The 13523-nt window shown below is 34.7% G+C and overlaps 1 protein-coding gene across 3 annotated transcripts in view; it reads right to left on the bottom strand.

The window, feature by feature from the left end:
- The window catches only part of LOC114331213 (G-protein coupled receptor Mth2-like), a 680964-nt gene that overhangs the window by 593927 nt on the left and 73514 nt on the right, over positions 1-13523 (bottom strand). For all 3 annotated transcript variants that reach the window (XR_007699306.1, XM_028280710.2, XM_028280709.2), the window contains exon 2: positions 3654-4088. Coding sequence is in view for 2 of the 3 variants with exons in the window: in XM_028280710.2 (XP_028136511.1) it covers positions 3654-4088 (435 nt within the window). In the remaining variant the exon portion in view is untranslated. The remainder of the gene's footprint in view (positions 1-3653; positions 4089-13523) is intronic.

The raw sequence follows: 13523 nt of genomic DNA on the forward strand, positions 1-13523 counted from the left end.
GCATGATAGAGCGTCTCCCTGGCGTAGTCCCTTTTTCACATCTATTGTTTCCGTTAGTTCGTTTTGTATCCGGATTTTACTTTCTACTTTTAGAGATTCTTTTATCAGTTCTATTAGTTGTGTTGGTATATTAAATTCTTTCATTGCTTTTATTAAGAATTCTCGGTTTATATTGTCATATGCGCTTTCGAAGTCTTTGAAGAGATGATGTGTGTCGATGTTATGTTCACTTGTTTTTTCAAGGATCTGTCGCAGAACAAATATCTGGTCTATTGTTGACTTCTGTCTACAGAAGCCACTTTGGTACCAGCCAACTATTTTTTCAGCGTGTGGTCTAAGTCTTTCATAAATGACGTTGGACATTATTTTGTATGCTGCATTCAGCAGCGTGATTCCACGGTAGTTTCCACATTCTAACTGATTCCCTTTTTTATGTAATGGTACAATAATACCACTATTCCACTCCGCTGGTAGCTGTTTATTTGACCATATCTTTGTTATTAATTCATGTATTCGAAAAGTTTAAAATGGCGGATATATTAAGCAAACACGGTTTTCTCTTAAAAATAAAATGGCGGCTATTGCAACGGAAGAAATTCGCGATTTTAAATTTCCACTACTATTAACCCCCTTTAAAGATTAGAAAAATAAAATTCAGAATAGCTCGGCATGCAAGGTTAGGCCTGTTATTCATCTAACCCGACTGGACTAAAAAGGAAATGGGAAATTTTTTAAGTTGCTTAGAGTATTTAATTGGATTTGACTCATTTTTAGCTTGTCACTTACAAACAGTAGTGGATCTAGATATTTACCTTGGGTGGGCAAATTTGCTTTAAGGGACAATAGTTTAATCAAATATATATTAAGAGAAAAATTTCAAAAATTGAAAGGCTTCATAATATATAGATGAGCTTTCTTCTTCTTTAGGTGCCGTGTCCGTATGCAGACGCTGGCTGTCATCATATTTACAAGTTCCTGAAACTTTTCTCTATCGGCTGCTGTGCGAAATAATTCTTCTTCCGTGAAACCACGCCATTATTTAATATTACGCAACCACGAAAGTTTCTTTCGACCAATCCATCTCTTTCCCTCCAGTGTTCCTGGACTTCCAGTCCTCTAATTATATGGCTGAAGTAATCTATTTTTCTTCTCTTCATGGTGTTTATGAGCAGACGTTCTGAATTCATCATTTGGAAAACATCTTCATTGGAAGTGTGCGAAACCCACGATATCTTTAGGATTCGTCGATAGCACAATATGTAATTCGAATGAGATGGGCTTTACCGAGGTCGAAAAAGAAAACATTTTTTGATGAAAATTCGAATGTTCCCTAACCATTTTTTTTAAGACTTAAAAATTTTTAAATAAATAGTTTTTACCTATTTGTGATCCTATCTATACGAAAAGATGCTAATATTCTGTAAACGATATTTGATATTTTTAACATATTGTCACAGATAATAGTGAAACAGTAGACTTGAAAACTATGTATTACCGAATACAGAACGATATCGATGTTGATGATTTAGTGGAAGAAGTGGCACACCTTAGCACATCTACTTTGTATTGTTCATCATCTCTATTGTTCATAAAAATTTAAATTTCTGATGCCACTATATTTCTATTAGATAATTAACACATTTAAAAAAAGTTATGGTTATTGAATTATTTTATTTATTGAATTTAGGGGCCCGAAAATTGTGTAGTGCCTCGGGCCTAATTTGAAGTAAAATAGTTTCTGTACCTACGTCATCACTGGTAGGATGCATTACTTGAAGAGTTTTATTTTGCTAACGTAGGCTTTATAATATAAAATAATATAAAATGTTACTGATATTTTTATTAGACTATTATAGTAGGGGAGGAAATTATGCTAAAATTGCAGTTACTCGAGCGTTATGGGGAACCATTGAGTTGTGAAGGGTAGGTCCTAAAACCAAAAAAGTTAAGGTAAGTTTTCCATACAGTGGGGGACTTTCCATTTTTTAATTCAATTTTCCATTTCCAACAATCGTTTTTTCCGATTATAGGGCCATCTATCCATAATTTGGGAAAATTTTTTCGAATAACAGTTACTTACTTTTACGTAAGGAATCTAAATCTGCAATAAAAAATGGGGGCTCCTATTTAAGATTTTAAAATAACCCCCCACCCCACCTATCCGTGGAGGGTCGTGTTTAGTGTCATTCGATAGATTTTTCAAAAATATTGAATACGAGTATTTTTCAGATTTTCGATCTAATGTTCATTTCGCAAAATATCGCGGGGTTCGTATTTAAAATTTTAAATTTACCCCCCACCCCTTTCCTTGGGGGATAGTGTTTGGTATGATTCGATAAATTTTTGAAATATGCTGAACATATTGAACAATATTTATTTTTGAAATATACACTGTTTTGCGCGTACTTAACTTACATACCTTAGGTATATTAGTCTGACGATTTCGAGTTTTTTATAAGGACAGATTTTTTTTTCGGGCCCCCCTTAACGAACTCCCCTGTATTCAGAGCCAATATATGGTAGAGGTACATTTACAGGGTACAAGGTTTCTCCCCATGTGATAATCTGACGTGCTCGAGTAACTGCAAAAATCTCCGCTTGGGCTCCCCTACCATTTGTGATAGTACTGATAGTAAATTTGGATTCCAAAACGAGGTGAGAACTGTATAAATTTCCCATAAATTTTTACAGTGTACAAATATTTCCAATATTTCAACACATTGTAGTTAACCGTGTACCTTTCCCTTAAAAAACTAGTTTGTTACCCATATACCCGGCAACTGTCTTTCCCGCCAAACAACAACGCTAAAAGTTGCCCAATTACAAACCAAAGAGTCTATTTGCAACCTTCATCGAATGCACACCGCATTTCAGAAGCTCCAAATAATGTAGTTTTTCTCCTCAATTTTCACCTCAAATATAACAATATAATTAATATATGTGGCCTTACAAATTAGGCAATCAGTGATAGTGCCAAAGAATAAAACAATACAAGCTGTATAAACTGTAAGTACACAGATAATCATATATGTACATCATTGTACATCCGATTGATCCGATGCATTTACCTCTCGTCAAGTTCGCGGTGTTGCCATTACGGGAAACGGTTCTCTGTTACATCAAAAACTCTATGAGTGATAAATTGTCTCAATAAATCTCATGATTTAAACTTATACTATCAATAAGCTGCTATATCTCATCTATTCTCCTACTATTTTCACTTTTCAATAGATCTCTTTTTTGTTAGTTTATAAACATTGTGTTTTTATTACCTTTCCTCATTACCTATCCCTAACAAAGATTACTCCTTGCAGGTGCTGAATTCAGATGGTCCTTCGAGAAATAAAAATAAGAAGAAGTTCCCAAAACCTGTGTGCGAAAAACGAACACTGAACCAGCTGAGTTCGCTACAGCGGGCTTCTTAATCGCACAAGAACAAAGATATGTATATGAGCTTCTTATTATATATTCTACTAAAACGTTTGGCAGAGTACGCCATCATTATCTTGTATCATGATATTACTATCAAACGCTTTATGGAAGTCTACAAATATTAAAACTGTGGATCTATTGTACCTATTCTATTTATCTATTGTATTCTCTTATTCGACATAAAGCAAAATTTAAGGAAAAAAATGAAGCACAAAACTTACCTCTTAGTTGACAATCAGTAAAAGTCGGTTCCGTATTCAGTTGTCCCAACGTCAATATGACATAAACGAAGAAGGAAGCAATACAGTAGCTCACTAATATTTTTCCAAACATCTTTTTCCACTCCTTGATGATAATATAAACAACAACTGTTAACACCAAGAAAACACACGACGTTATAAAAGGCCATAATCGATAATCGAATTTGGTAAGGCCCGTGGGTTTCTCAGGAAAACAGTGGAACATGAAATAACCATTCATATTCTTTTTTTGGGTGTGCTCTATGCAATATGAGACCTGTTCTGCAACACTCTCTATACGATAACCACTTGGAAGCCATTCGGTGAAGCTGCCATCATCATTTACAGTGGCATTATAGTCCTCTTTCACAAGGTGGATCTTGGAACAAGTTCGGTTGTGGATAATGGCGAAGTCACCTAAAAAAAATAATACTAATAATAATAAATTATAATTTTGCAGGGAGTACTCAAATATTCAATTATCTGAACAACGAGTAGCAAACCAATACCGAGTAATCATAAGAAATATTCTTATCCCAGAGACTAGACACGATACCATCAAAAGCGAAGTCAAGCGGGAGATTAATAACCAAGAGCTAAATAGTTGTGGATCAAGTCCCTAACGAAACACATGAGCAGATTCCTGAGCTTGCCATACAAGAATCTCGACCTGAGAACACACAAGAGAACAACAACGAGTTGCGCGATAGTCTGTTAAACGAAATGGCACGAGCCGTACAAGAGTTTAGTGGAACAAACCGTTAGCAGACCACCGCTACCAATATTAAACTCTTTTAAGAAACTAGATGCGCTTTTACAAATTATGAACACTAAAGTCATACCCAAATTATGTCGTTAAAGCTCACACATTATAATATTTGCATATGCTGATCTACTGTGCAGCAACAGCAATTGCTAATGTAATGGGCGTTAAGATCAGAACACGACGAGCTTATAACGGAAAGACTGGTGACAGAATTTCACCTCGGGAAAAACGGCTGCAAAGAAAAATGGAATGATCGACTCAGTCATTTCTAACTATAGGTCTGGATCCCGCGTATGAAAAAAAAGTTGATTAATACCAAGCTGAAAATTTGTTAATAGCTTAAGGGTGTCTAGTCGGATAAACTTTGATATATGCGAACACTGGAACAGGGGCAGTTTTAACTGTGGAAGAGGTTAAAAATTTGGAACGGTCACATCACGAAAACGGCAAAAGTATTTTGTCCGACAGAACAGACTTAGGGCCGGTTGTTCGAACGCTAATCAAAAATGATCATTATCAAATATTTAATTACTGTCACAACTGTCAATGTCAACTTTGATTGGGTTGCTGAAAACATAATTATTGATTACAATTGTGAAATTAGTTAGTCAATTATGTTAATAATTGTTATGTTAATTGATTAACTAATTTCATAATTATAATCATTATGTTTTCAGCAACCCAACCAAAGTTGACATTGACAGTTGTGACAGTAATTAAAATAATTGATAGTGATCATTGTTGATTAGCCTTCGAACAACCGGCCCTTAAACTCTCCGAACAGAGATTAAACTCTCATGCAAAAATCAGACTGCTATTTATCACCAAATGGGCGTTTTAATGAGCGGAACATGTAGAATATTTCAAATGACAGGAATTATGACAGGTGATAAATAGCAGTCTGATTTTTGCATGAGAGTTTAATCTCTGTTCGGAGAGTTTAAGTCTGTTCTGTCGGACAAAATAAATGTGCCGTTTTCGTGGTGTGGCCGTTCCAAATTTTTAACCTGTTCCACAGTTAAAACTGCCCCTGTTCCAGTGTTGGCATATATCAAAGTTTATCCGACTAGACACCCTTAAGCTATTAACAAATTTTCAGCTTGCTATTAATCAACTTTTTTTTCATATGCGGGATTCAGACCTATAGGCATATATGTATTAACAAACGAAATCTCTTTACTGCTTTAATTGATTACAAGAAAGAGTTTGATTAACTGCCGCATGAATGGCTTATAAATATATTGAAAATATATAAAGTCAGCGATAGTATAAATAACCTTTTTAAAGCATATAATGACGGAGTGTAAAACAAAAATTCACCTTCAAATACCTGGTGAAAAAAATATCGAAACTGAAGATATCCCAATTAACCCGGGGCTTTACCAAGGGGACTCGACTCGTTAATTCCACTTGGGTTCTGCCTAGCTACTGAGCTATTGAACTCCTCTGGCTCAGGTTTTAGCATTAGAAATAACAATACTGTTGTGGCCAAACTTAATCATTTGTTGTATATGGATGATTTGAAATTAATCACTTTTTAGAAATTTTCTTTAATAATATTAGCATGCACTTTAGTCTAGACAAAGTGCAGAAAATTGACCATAAATGAAGCCTTCACAGACTGGGAAAGAAAATTCGGCGGGATGAAAATACCAATAGGAGATATGACACGGAAAATTCCTCTTTTTGCTAATGAACGTCGAAATTACAAGAACAGTTGGCTAAATATGGCCTGACAATTATTTTAAGGAAAACAGGGCATACTGATCGATGATCTTGAAGAATTCTGGCTTTAGAATGGTCTGGTTTAAAATTGTAAGAATTTGAGTCCCTTTTACTTTTCAGTATCGGAACTAATTTGAAATATATAGGTGTCAATACCACACGGTAAGAGAGCTATAAGGCAATTTAACTCCATATTATAGAATGATAACGTTACAAGAGACACTAAACGCATGGTTTATAATGCAGTAATAGAAAGTGTATCTATATATGCATCTGAAGAGACAAAGAGAAAAATGAAAGACTATGGAGATGAATTACTGAGGAAAAAGCTGTGGGATGTTTTAGCCCGAACACATAAGAAAAGATGAGAGCAGACGGAGGATGTATGTAAAAGACAACATTTCCGATACTATTAATAGGAAACATCTTATGTGTTATGGGCAGCTCCAAAGAATGGAAGGGAATAGATGGTCGAAAATAGTATGGCAGTGGGCTGCTGTTGGAAGCAAGAAACGAGGACGATCAAAGAGGATTTGGAATGTGGAGGTTTAAGAAGCAATAGCAACTACGTAAAAATAGCTGCATTAAAAGGGAGCAAGAAACTGCTTGGGTTATAACAGACTGACTATGTATACAGTGCTAGTCAAAAGTCCGTACCCCCCTCGTATCTTTTGAACGGTTATACCTATAATAGTGAAATTTGGAGGGAGGAAATAAACGGACGTAAGCTTCTTAACTAGTCATGACAGGTGACCTAATAGTGACAGATGACTTTACAGCGCCACTGTGACAGATAATTTTAAATGAGACCTTATGGCAAGTGATACCTCGTTTAAAAGGTATTGAAAATACCTATTCAATCATACTAATTTTGTTTGAGTTTAAGCTAATTTTGATGAATAAATGAAATAAATATAAAATTGTAGTTTCGCATTTAATTAATAAAAATTCAAAATTCCGCCCATGATTACTTGTCAAAAAGGTTGACGTTGACGTAAGAACTACCAAAAAATTGAAAAACGTCAACTTTTTTGACAGAAAAAACCAGTGGCGGACATTTGAATTTTTATTAATTAAATGCGAAACTACAATATTATATTTATTCAATTTATTCACCAAAATCAACATCAACTTAATCCCAAAAAAATTAGTATGACTGAATAGGTATTTTGAATACCTTTCAAACGAGGTATCACTTGCCATAAGGTCCTTTTTAAATTATCGGTCACAGTGGCTCTGTAACGTCATCTGTCACTATTGCGTCACCTGTCATGACTAATTAAGAAGCTTACGTCCGTTTATTTCCTCCCTCCAAATTTTACTATTATAGGTATAACCGTTCAAAAGATACGAGGGGGTACGGACTTTTGACTAGCACTGTATATGTCTATCTTGAATTATACCAATAGTTATCTCCTTCATAGATATTTTTATTGCGTTTCACAAAGCATATAATGCAGAATATACCGCAGGTATTCGAATATTATTCGAAATATATTTGTTACCGGCCAAACCCGATTTCAGGACAAACTAGTTTGGCCTAGGCCAAACTAGTTTATCCTGATATTAATGCGAATACTGCAGGACCTACTAATAGTATGGCCTAGTATAAACAATAAATTACTCTGTAATAATTGGAAAATAATCATTTTTATTAAAACGATGACGAATCGTAGTTAAAATTAATGGACAACTGGTAATACAAACAATCATATTATAAAAAATAATAAGTGTATTTTTTATGAAAGCAATAATTATAACTTAATTATAAAACTATTATTTATTTGTCTGTGGAGTGTTTTAGTGACACTTATAATTGCGGAGTATAATTGCCTTTTTGCACTTGCATCTGTTTGTGCAGCAGTTTTTGTTCCAGCTGCATTTGACAAAACCTTGTCCTATTCAACTAAATCTCTTGTAGCTGCAACCCTTAGAGATATTTTAGAGATCGTTTATCTAACTTTTTGGGCTATTAATGTTTTTAAAAGGTTTTCAATTGTTTTCAGATCAGAATTCAAAATTTGTTATCAAACTGTTTTAGAGGTAGTAGATATACACTAAAGCACTGAAATATCGATAAGAGTTGCAGCTACGAGAGGTTCAGTTGGATCACGACAAGGTTTTGTCAAATGTAGCTGCAACAAAAACTGATCCACAAACAGATGCAAGAGCAAGAAGGCAATGATAATCCGAAATTCTAAATGTCACCAAAACAATCCATCTTTTTCTTCATGTACCATGTCTATTTAGAACGTTGGTTACCATCATAGCTATCTTAATTTTATTCACTGCAACCCTAAATAGCATGCCCGTATCAACACCATGCCAATCTCGCAAGTTCTTCAACCATGAGGTTCTTCTTCATCCTGGACTGCGTTTGCCTGCTATTTTTCCTCCCACGGAAAAATTAATAATGTTTATACATAATTGAGGTGTAATTATTATTGCTTTTTTAAAAAACAGTGATTATTTTTTATAATATAATTGTTTGTATTATCAATAATTGTCCATTAATTTTAACCACGAGTCGATATCTTTTACTAAAAATGATTATTTTCCAATTACAGAGTATTTTATTCAGTTTATCTGTTTATTTTGATATTGTAGGTATATTATAAAGGGCTCACTAGTTTATCCTGCAGTGTCTGTATTAATCAGGACAAACTAGTTTGTCCTAGGCCAAACTAGTATATCCTATTGCGTTTAGGACAAGCTATTTTGACCTAGGCCAAACTAGTTTATCCTAACGCGTTCAAAACAAACTAGTTTTGGTCTAGGCCAAACTAGTTAACCTAAAATAGGGTTTGGCTGGTAACATATACGAAAATGCAACAACTGTAAATCTGCATTGCACGACAGAAAATAAAAATTGGTTGAGGGGTGCAACAGGATGATACTTTTCGCCAAAACTATTTATAACAGCCATGGAGTACGATTAGAGCGGGACTCAAAGGATATTAACATCGATAGTCAGATGCTATAGAACAGATGGCTTAGGAGAAGCCAAAGGTACTTGCCAACAACTACAGCAAGTAACACAGAGTAGCTTTAAAGAATCATCATTATCATTATTCAACCCGGATCTATCCACTGCTAGATGTAGGTCTCCCTCAGTCTTTTCCATGCATTTCTATTTTGTGCTGTTTGCATCCAGTTTTGTCGATCGGTTTTATGTCATCAGACCATCTGGTTGGCGAACGACCTCTACTTTGATATGCTTTTTGTCTTGATCTCCAGTGTATTATTCGCTGTGTCCATCTATTATCCGACATTCTAGCTATGTGTCCAGCCCAGTTCCACTTTAGAGTCATAATTCTTTCTATGGCATCCGTCACTCCTGTTCTCCGTCTTATCACCCTAAATGCCTAACATTGAGCGTCCCATGGCTCTTTGGGTAACACAAATGTTATTTCTTACTTTCTTGAATTCGATCCCGACTAGAAATGCCTCACATTGAGCGTTCCATGGCTCTTTGGGTAACACAAATGTTATTTCTTACTTTCTTGGTTATTGTTAAAATTTCTGCACCATAGGTAAGTACTGGCAACACACACTGATCAAAGACTTTTCTTTTGAGACACATAGGCAGTTCTGACTTAAGGACATAGCTCAGCTTGCCGAATGCCACCCAAGTGATTCCTATGCGGCGGCTTAGTTCGCAAGTTTGATTATCTCTTCCTATGCGCATCTCATGCCCTAAGTACTTATAAGAGGTGGTTTCTTCAATAGTCATGTCATTTACTGAAATATTTTCGCTTAACACAAGATTTGTCATGATTTGTGTTTTTGTATGGTTGATTTTTAATCCAAGTTGTAAGGAGGTTAGGTATAGTTTCTCTAGTTGCGATACTGCATCATCGATGCTGTCAGCAAAAAGAACAATATCGTCAGCGAATCTCAAATGACTAAGTATTTCTCCATTGATATTAATTCCTTTTTCACTCAGATTTGCGTTCTTAAACATATGCTCTAATTATGTTGTAAACAATTTTGGCGAAATTATGTCCCCTGTCGCACTCCCCGTTTTATTTTAAATGCGTTGGTCTTTTTATCTGCCAGTTTCACGCTTTCTGTCGCATTTGATAGATGTATTAAATCATGTTTATATAGCTATGATCTATACGACACTCTGTTAAGGCTTTTAACATCTTTTTATGACTTATGGTGTCAAAAGCTTTTTCGTAGTCAACAAATATCAGGACTAATGACTTGTTATATTAAACACTCTTTTCTATTAAGTTCTTAATTACTTGTAAATGATCGTTCGTGGCATATCCTGTTCTAAAACCTGCTTGCTCTTTTGACTGATAGAAATCCAACTTACTTCCTAGTCTGTTGGTAATAACTGTTGTGAATAGCTTATATGCTTGTCACAGAAAGGTAATGGGTCGGTAGTTTCTAAGGTCGCTGATATCTCCCTTCTTATGGAGTAAGACGATTTCTGCGTTGTTCCACTGCGTCGGTGTTATCGCTTCGCACAGACATTTATTGAATAATTTAGCAAGTGCCAGTAAAAGTGTATTTCCTCCTAGTTTTATGCTTTGTCATTATTTTGTCTTCACCTGGGGATTTATTGTTCTTCATCTTTTGAAGCGCATTTTTAATTTCGCCAATAATTATGTTCGGTGTTCGGCATTAACTCTGAGTCTTGATTCTCTATTTTTAATAAAGGGTGTCTTTCATCGGATTCACTAGTTTCATAAAGTTGTCTGTAGAAGTCTTCTCCTGTTTTCACTATTTCTTCCTTATCAGTCCCAATGTCATCTTGTTTATTTCTTAACTTATGTATGTTCTTTTTTCCTGTGGACATGTTGAGCCTTAGAACTTTTAGACTTCTATTTTCCTCTACCACCCTTGTCACCTCTCTCATGTTATATATTTATATTGCCTTATGTCTTTTCGGATTTCTTTGCTTATTGTTTTACTGAGTTAAGTAAGTTCTGCGTAGTTTGTGTTATACCTTTCCCTCAGCCTCCTTCTGTCTTCTATAAGATTTTTAGTGTTAAGACTGATTTTTTCATGTTTTTTCTTCATTTTAGGACAACACAACTTCTCCGCTTCTTTAATCGCATTTACGATACTTTCGTTTAGAACTTCGACCTGTGTTTCGTCGTTGATTTGTTTTAGATTGTGGTCAATGATGTCACGAAAGTGGTCTGTATTTTCAGGCGGGGTCCATTTACGCTTGTCTGATTTTATCAATTTTGTTCGTTCATTCTTTAAATTGAACAAAAGTTTTTGCTCGAATCAATATGTGATCTTGTACAATTTATTTCTTATTAGGGGAGGGGAAAATTGAAAAGGACACAACATAAATGGATGACAAAGTCGATAGACCGAGGACCTTAAAATAATTGTGACCAATTGGAGAGTAGATTAGTCTAAGAGCTAGTGAACGCTCCGACTAACGGTCGTCCTGTAAGGCTAGAAATTTTTCTAGTGATAATTCATAGCACACCAAGGCTAAAAACCATGACCTGGCAGGCATCAGCGGTGCACGTGCATCTACCAGGTGAATCGAAAAGTGCAAATTTAGGGGGAAAAATAAACTTTCTCCTGTAAGGTTTAAATTTAAGTATGTGTTTGAGTACGTCATTTAGAAGAAATGTGTACAATGACAGGCGATTCTGAAGAGCATAAGACCTTGCCAGGCGAGGGGAAAGATTAGGGGTTTTTCCTAAAATTATTCTTTTTGAATCGAACAAATTTTTTTTAGGTTTTTTGAATCATTCCAAAGAGAAAAGGTCTTTAGTGATTTTTCTCTTAAGTTAATAGTTTTTGTTATCTAAGCAATTGAAAATTGCGAAATCGGCCATTTTTAACCCTAAATCGGACATTTATCTAAAAATTTCAAAGTTGCCAAGGTACGTAGATATTCTTTAAACATTGATTGGTGAAATCAAATTTAATCACAGTTAATTTAATAAAAAAAAATTTTTGTACACCCTGTATAAATAATTATGTTAATGTTTATATTAGTGAATAGAGAATTAAATAACCTTTCAAACGAGCTATCACACAATCCCTACTCTCATTTAAAAAAATCATCGATTACGTCATCACGCTCAGATGGACGACGTCACTAGTATTATATATATGCCAAAAAGTCCTAATTTAAAAATAAAAATCGACCTGTCTGAGGATTTTTCTTGAAATTTGTCCATTCTCGAGATAATGAATTTATGCCAACTCAAACGTCCTCACTTATAGTACAGTGTCGCGCCCGCTTGATTAGCAATTAAAAAACAAAGGCGTTTCCGATATTGTATTGCAAAAAACTCTTTGGGATTTCGTCAATCAATGTTTAAAGAATATCTACCTACCTTGGTAACTTTGAAATTTTTAGATAAATGTCCGATTTAGGGTTAAAAATGGCCGATTTCGCAATTTTCAATATTTTCCATCGCTTATATAACAAAAACTATTAACTTAAGAGAAAAATCACTAAAGACCTTTTTTCTTTGGAATGATTCAAAAAACCTAAAAAAATTTGTTCGGTGCAAAAAGAATAATTTTAGGAAAAACCCCTAATCTTTCCCCTAGCCTGGCAAGGTCTTATGCTCTTCAGAATCGCCTGTCATTGTACACATTTCTTCTAAATGACTTACTTAAACACATACTTAAATTTAAACCTTACAGGTGAAAGTTTATTTTACCCCCTAAATTTGCACTTTTCGATTCACCTGGTAGATACACGTGCACCGCTGATGCCTGCCAGGTCATGGTTTTGAGCCTTGGTGTGCTATGAATTATCACTAGAAAAATTTCTAGCCTTACAGGACGACCGTTAGCCAGAGGGTTCACTAGCTCTTAGACTAGATGTAGGCACTTAGAGGCACAGAACAGAAATAGATGAAAATATCTACAGTCGGAAAAATGAAAGAATACCCATGAACGAACATATATAACACGCTGTATTTTCCTGTCACCGTGTTACAAAGAAAATTGTCCAATGCAAGTACATGTAACAATAATTATTACATGTACTTGCGCTGGCCAATTTTTTGTGTGACACAGTGACAGGAAAATACAGCCTGTTTTATATGTTCGTTCATGGGTATTCTTTCATTTTTCCGACTGTAAAGAAGGTATATGTTTAATAATGTACATATCAAGGCTGATTGATGATGATGATGAAAAACAAAACACATAGAAAATTCTAAATAATACGTTGTCAGTATTACAATAATTTTTGAACATTTAACATAAATTATGCTACTTTTGCGTTTATGAATTTTATCTTCATTTTCATTCTCGCCATAAAAGCTAAATCGTCTATATATAGTTTATTAATTGCCAACTTATATTAATCGCAATATTTTCATTTTTGGTCATAATTACAAAGTTATTAATTCATACTA

Source organism: Diabrotica virgifera, chromosome 7 (genome assembly GCF_917563875.1).
Source record: "Diabrotica virgifera virgifera chromosome 7, PGI_DIABVI_V3a".
NCBI classification, from domain to species: domain Eukaryota; kingdom Metazoa; phylum Arthropoda; class Insecta; order Coleoptera; family Chrysomelidae; genus Diabrotica; species Diabrotica virgifera.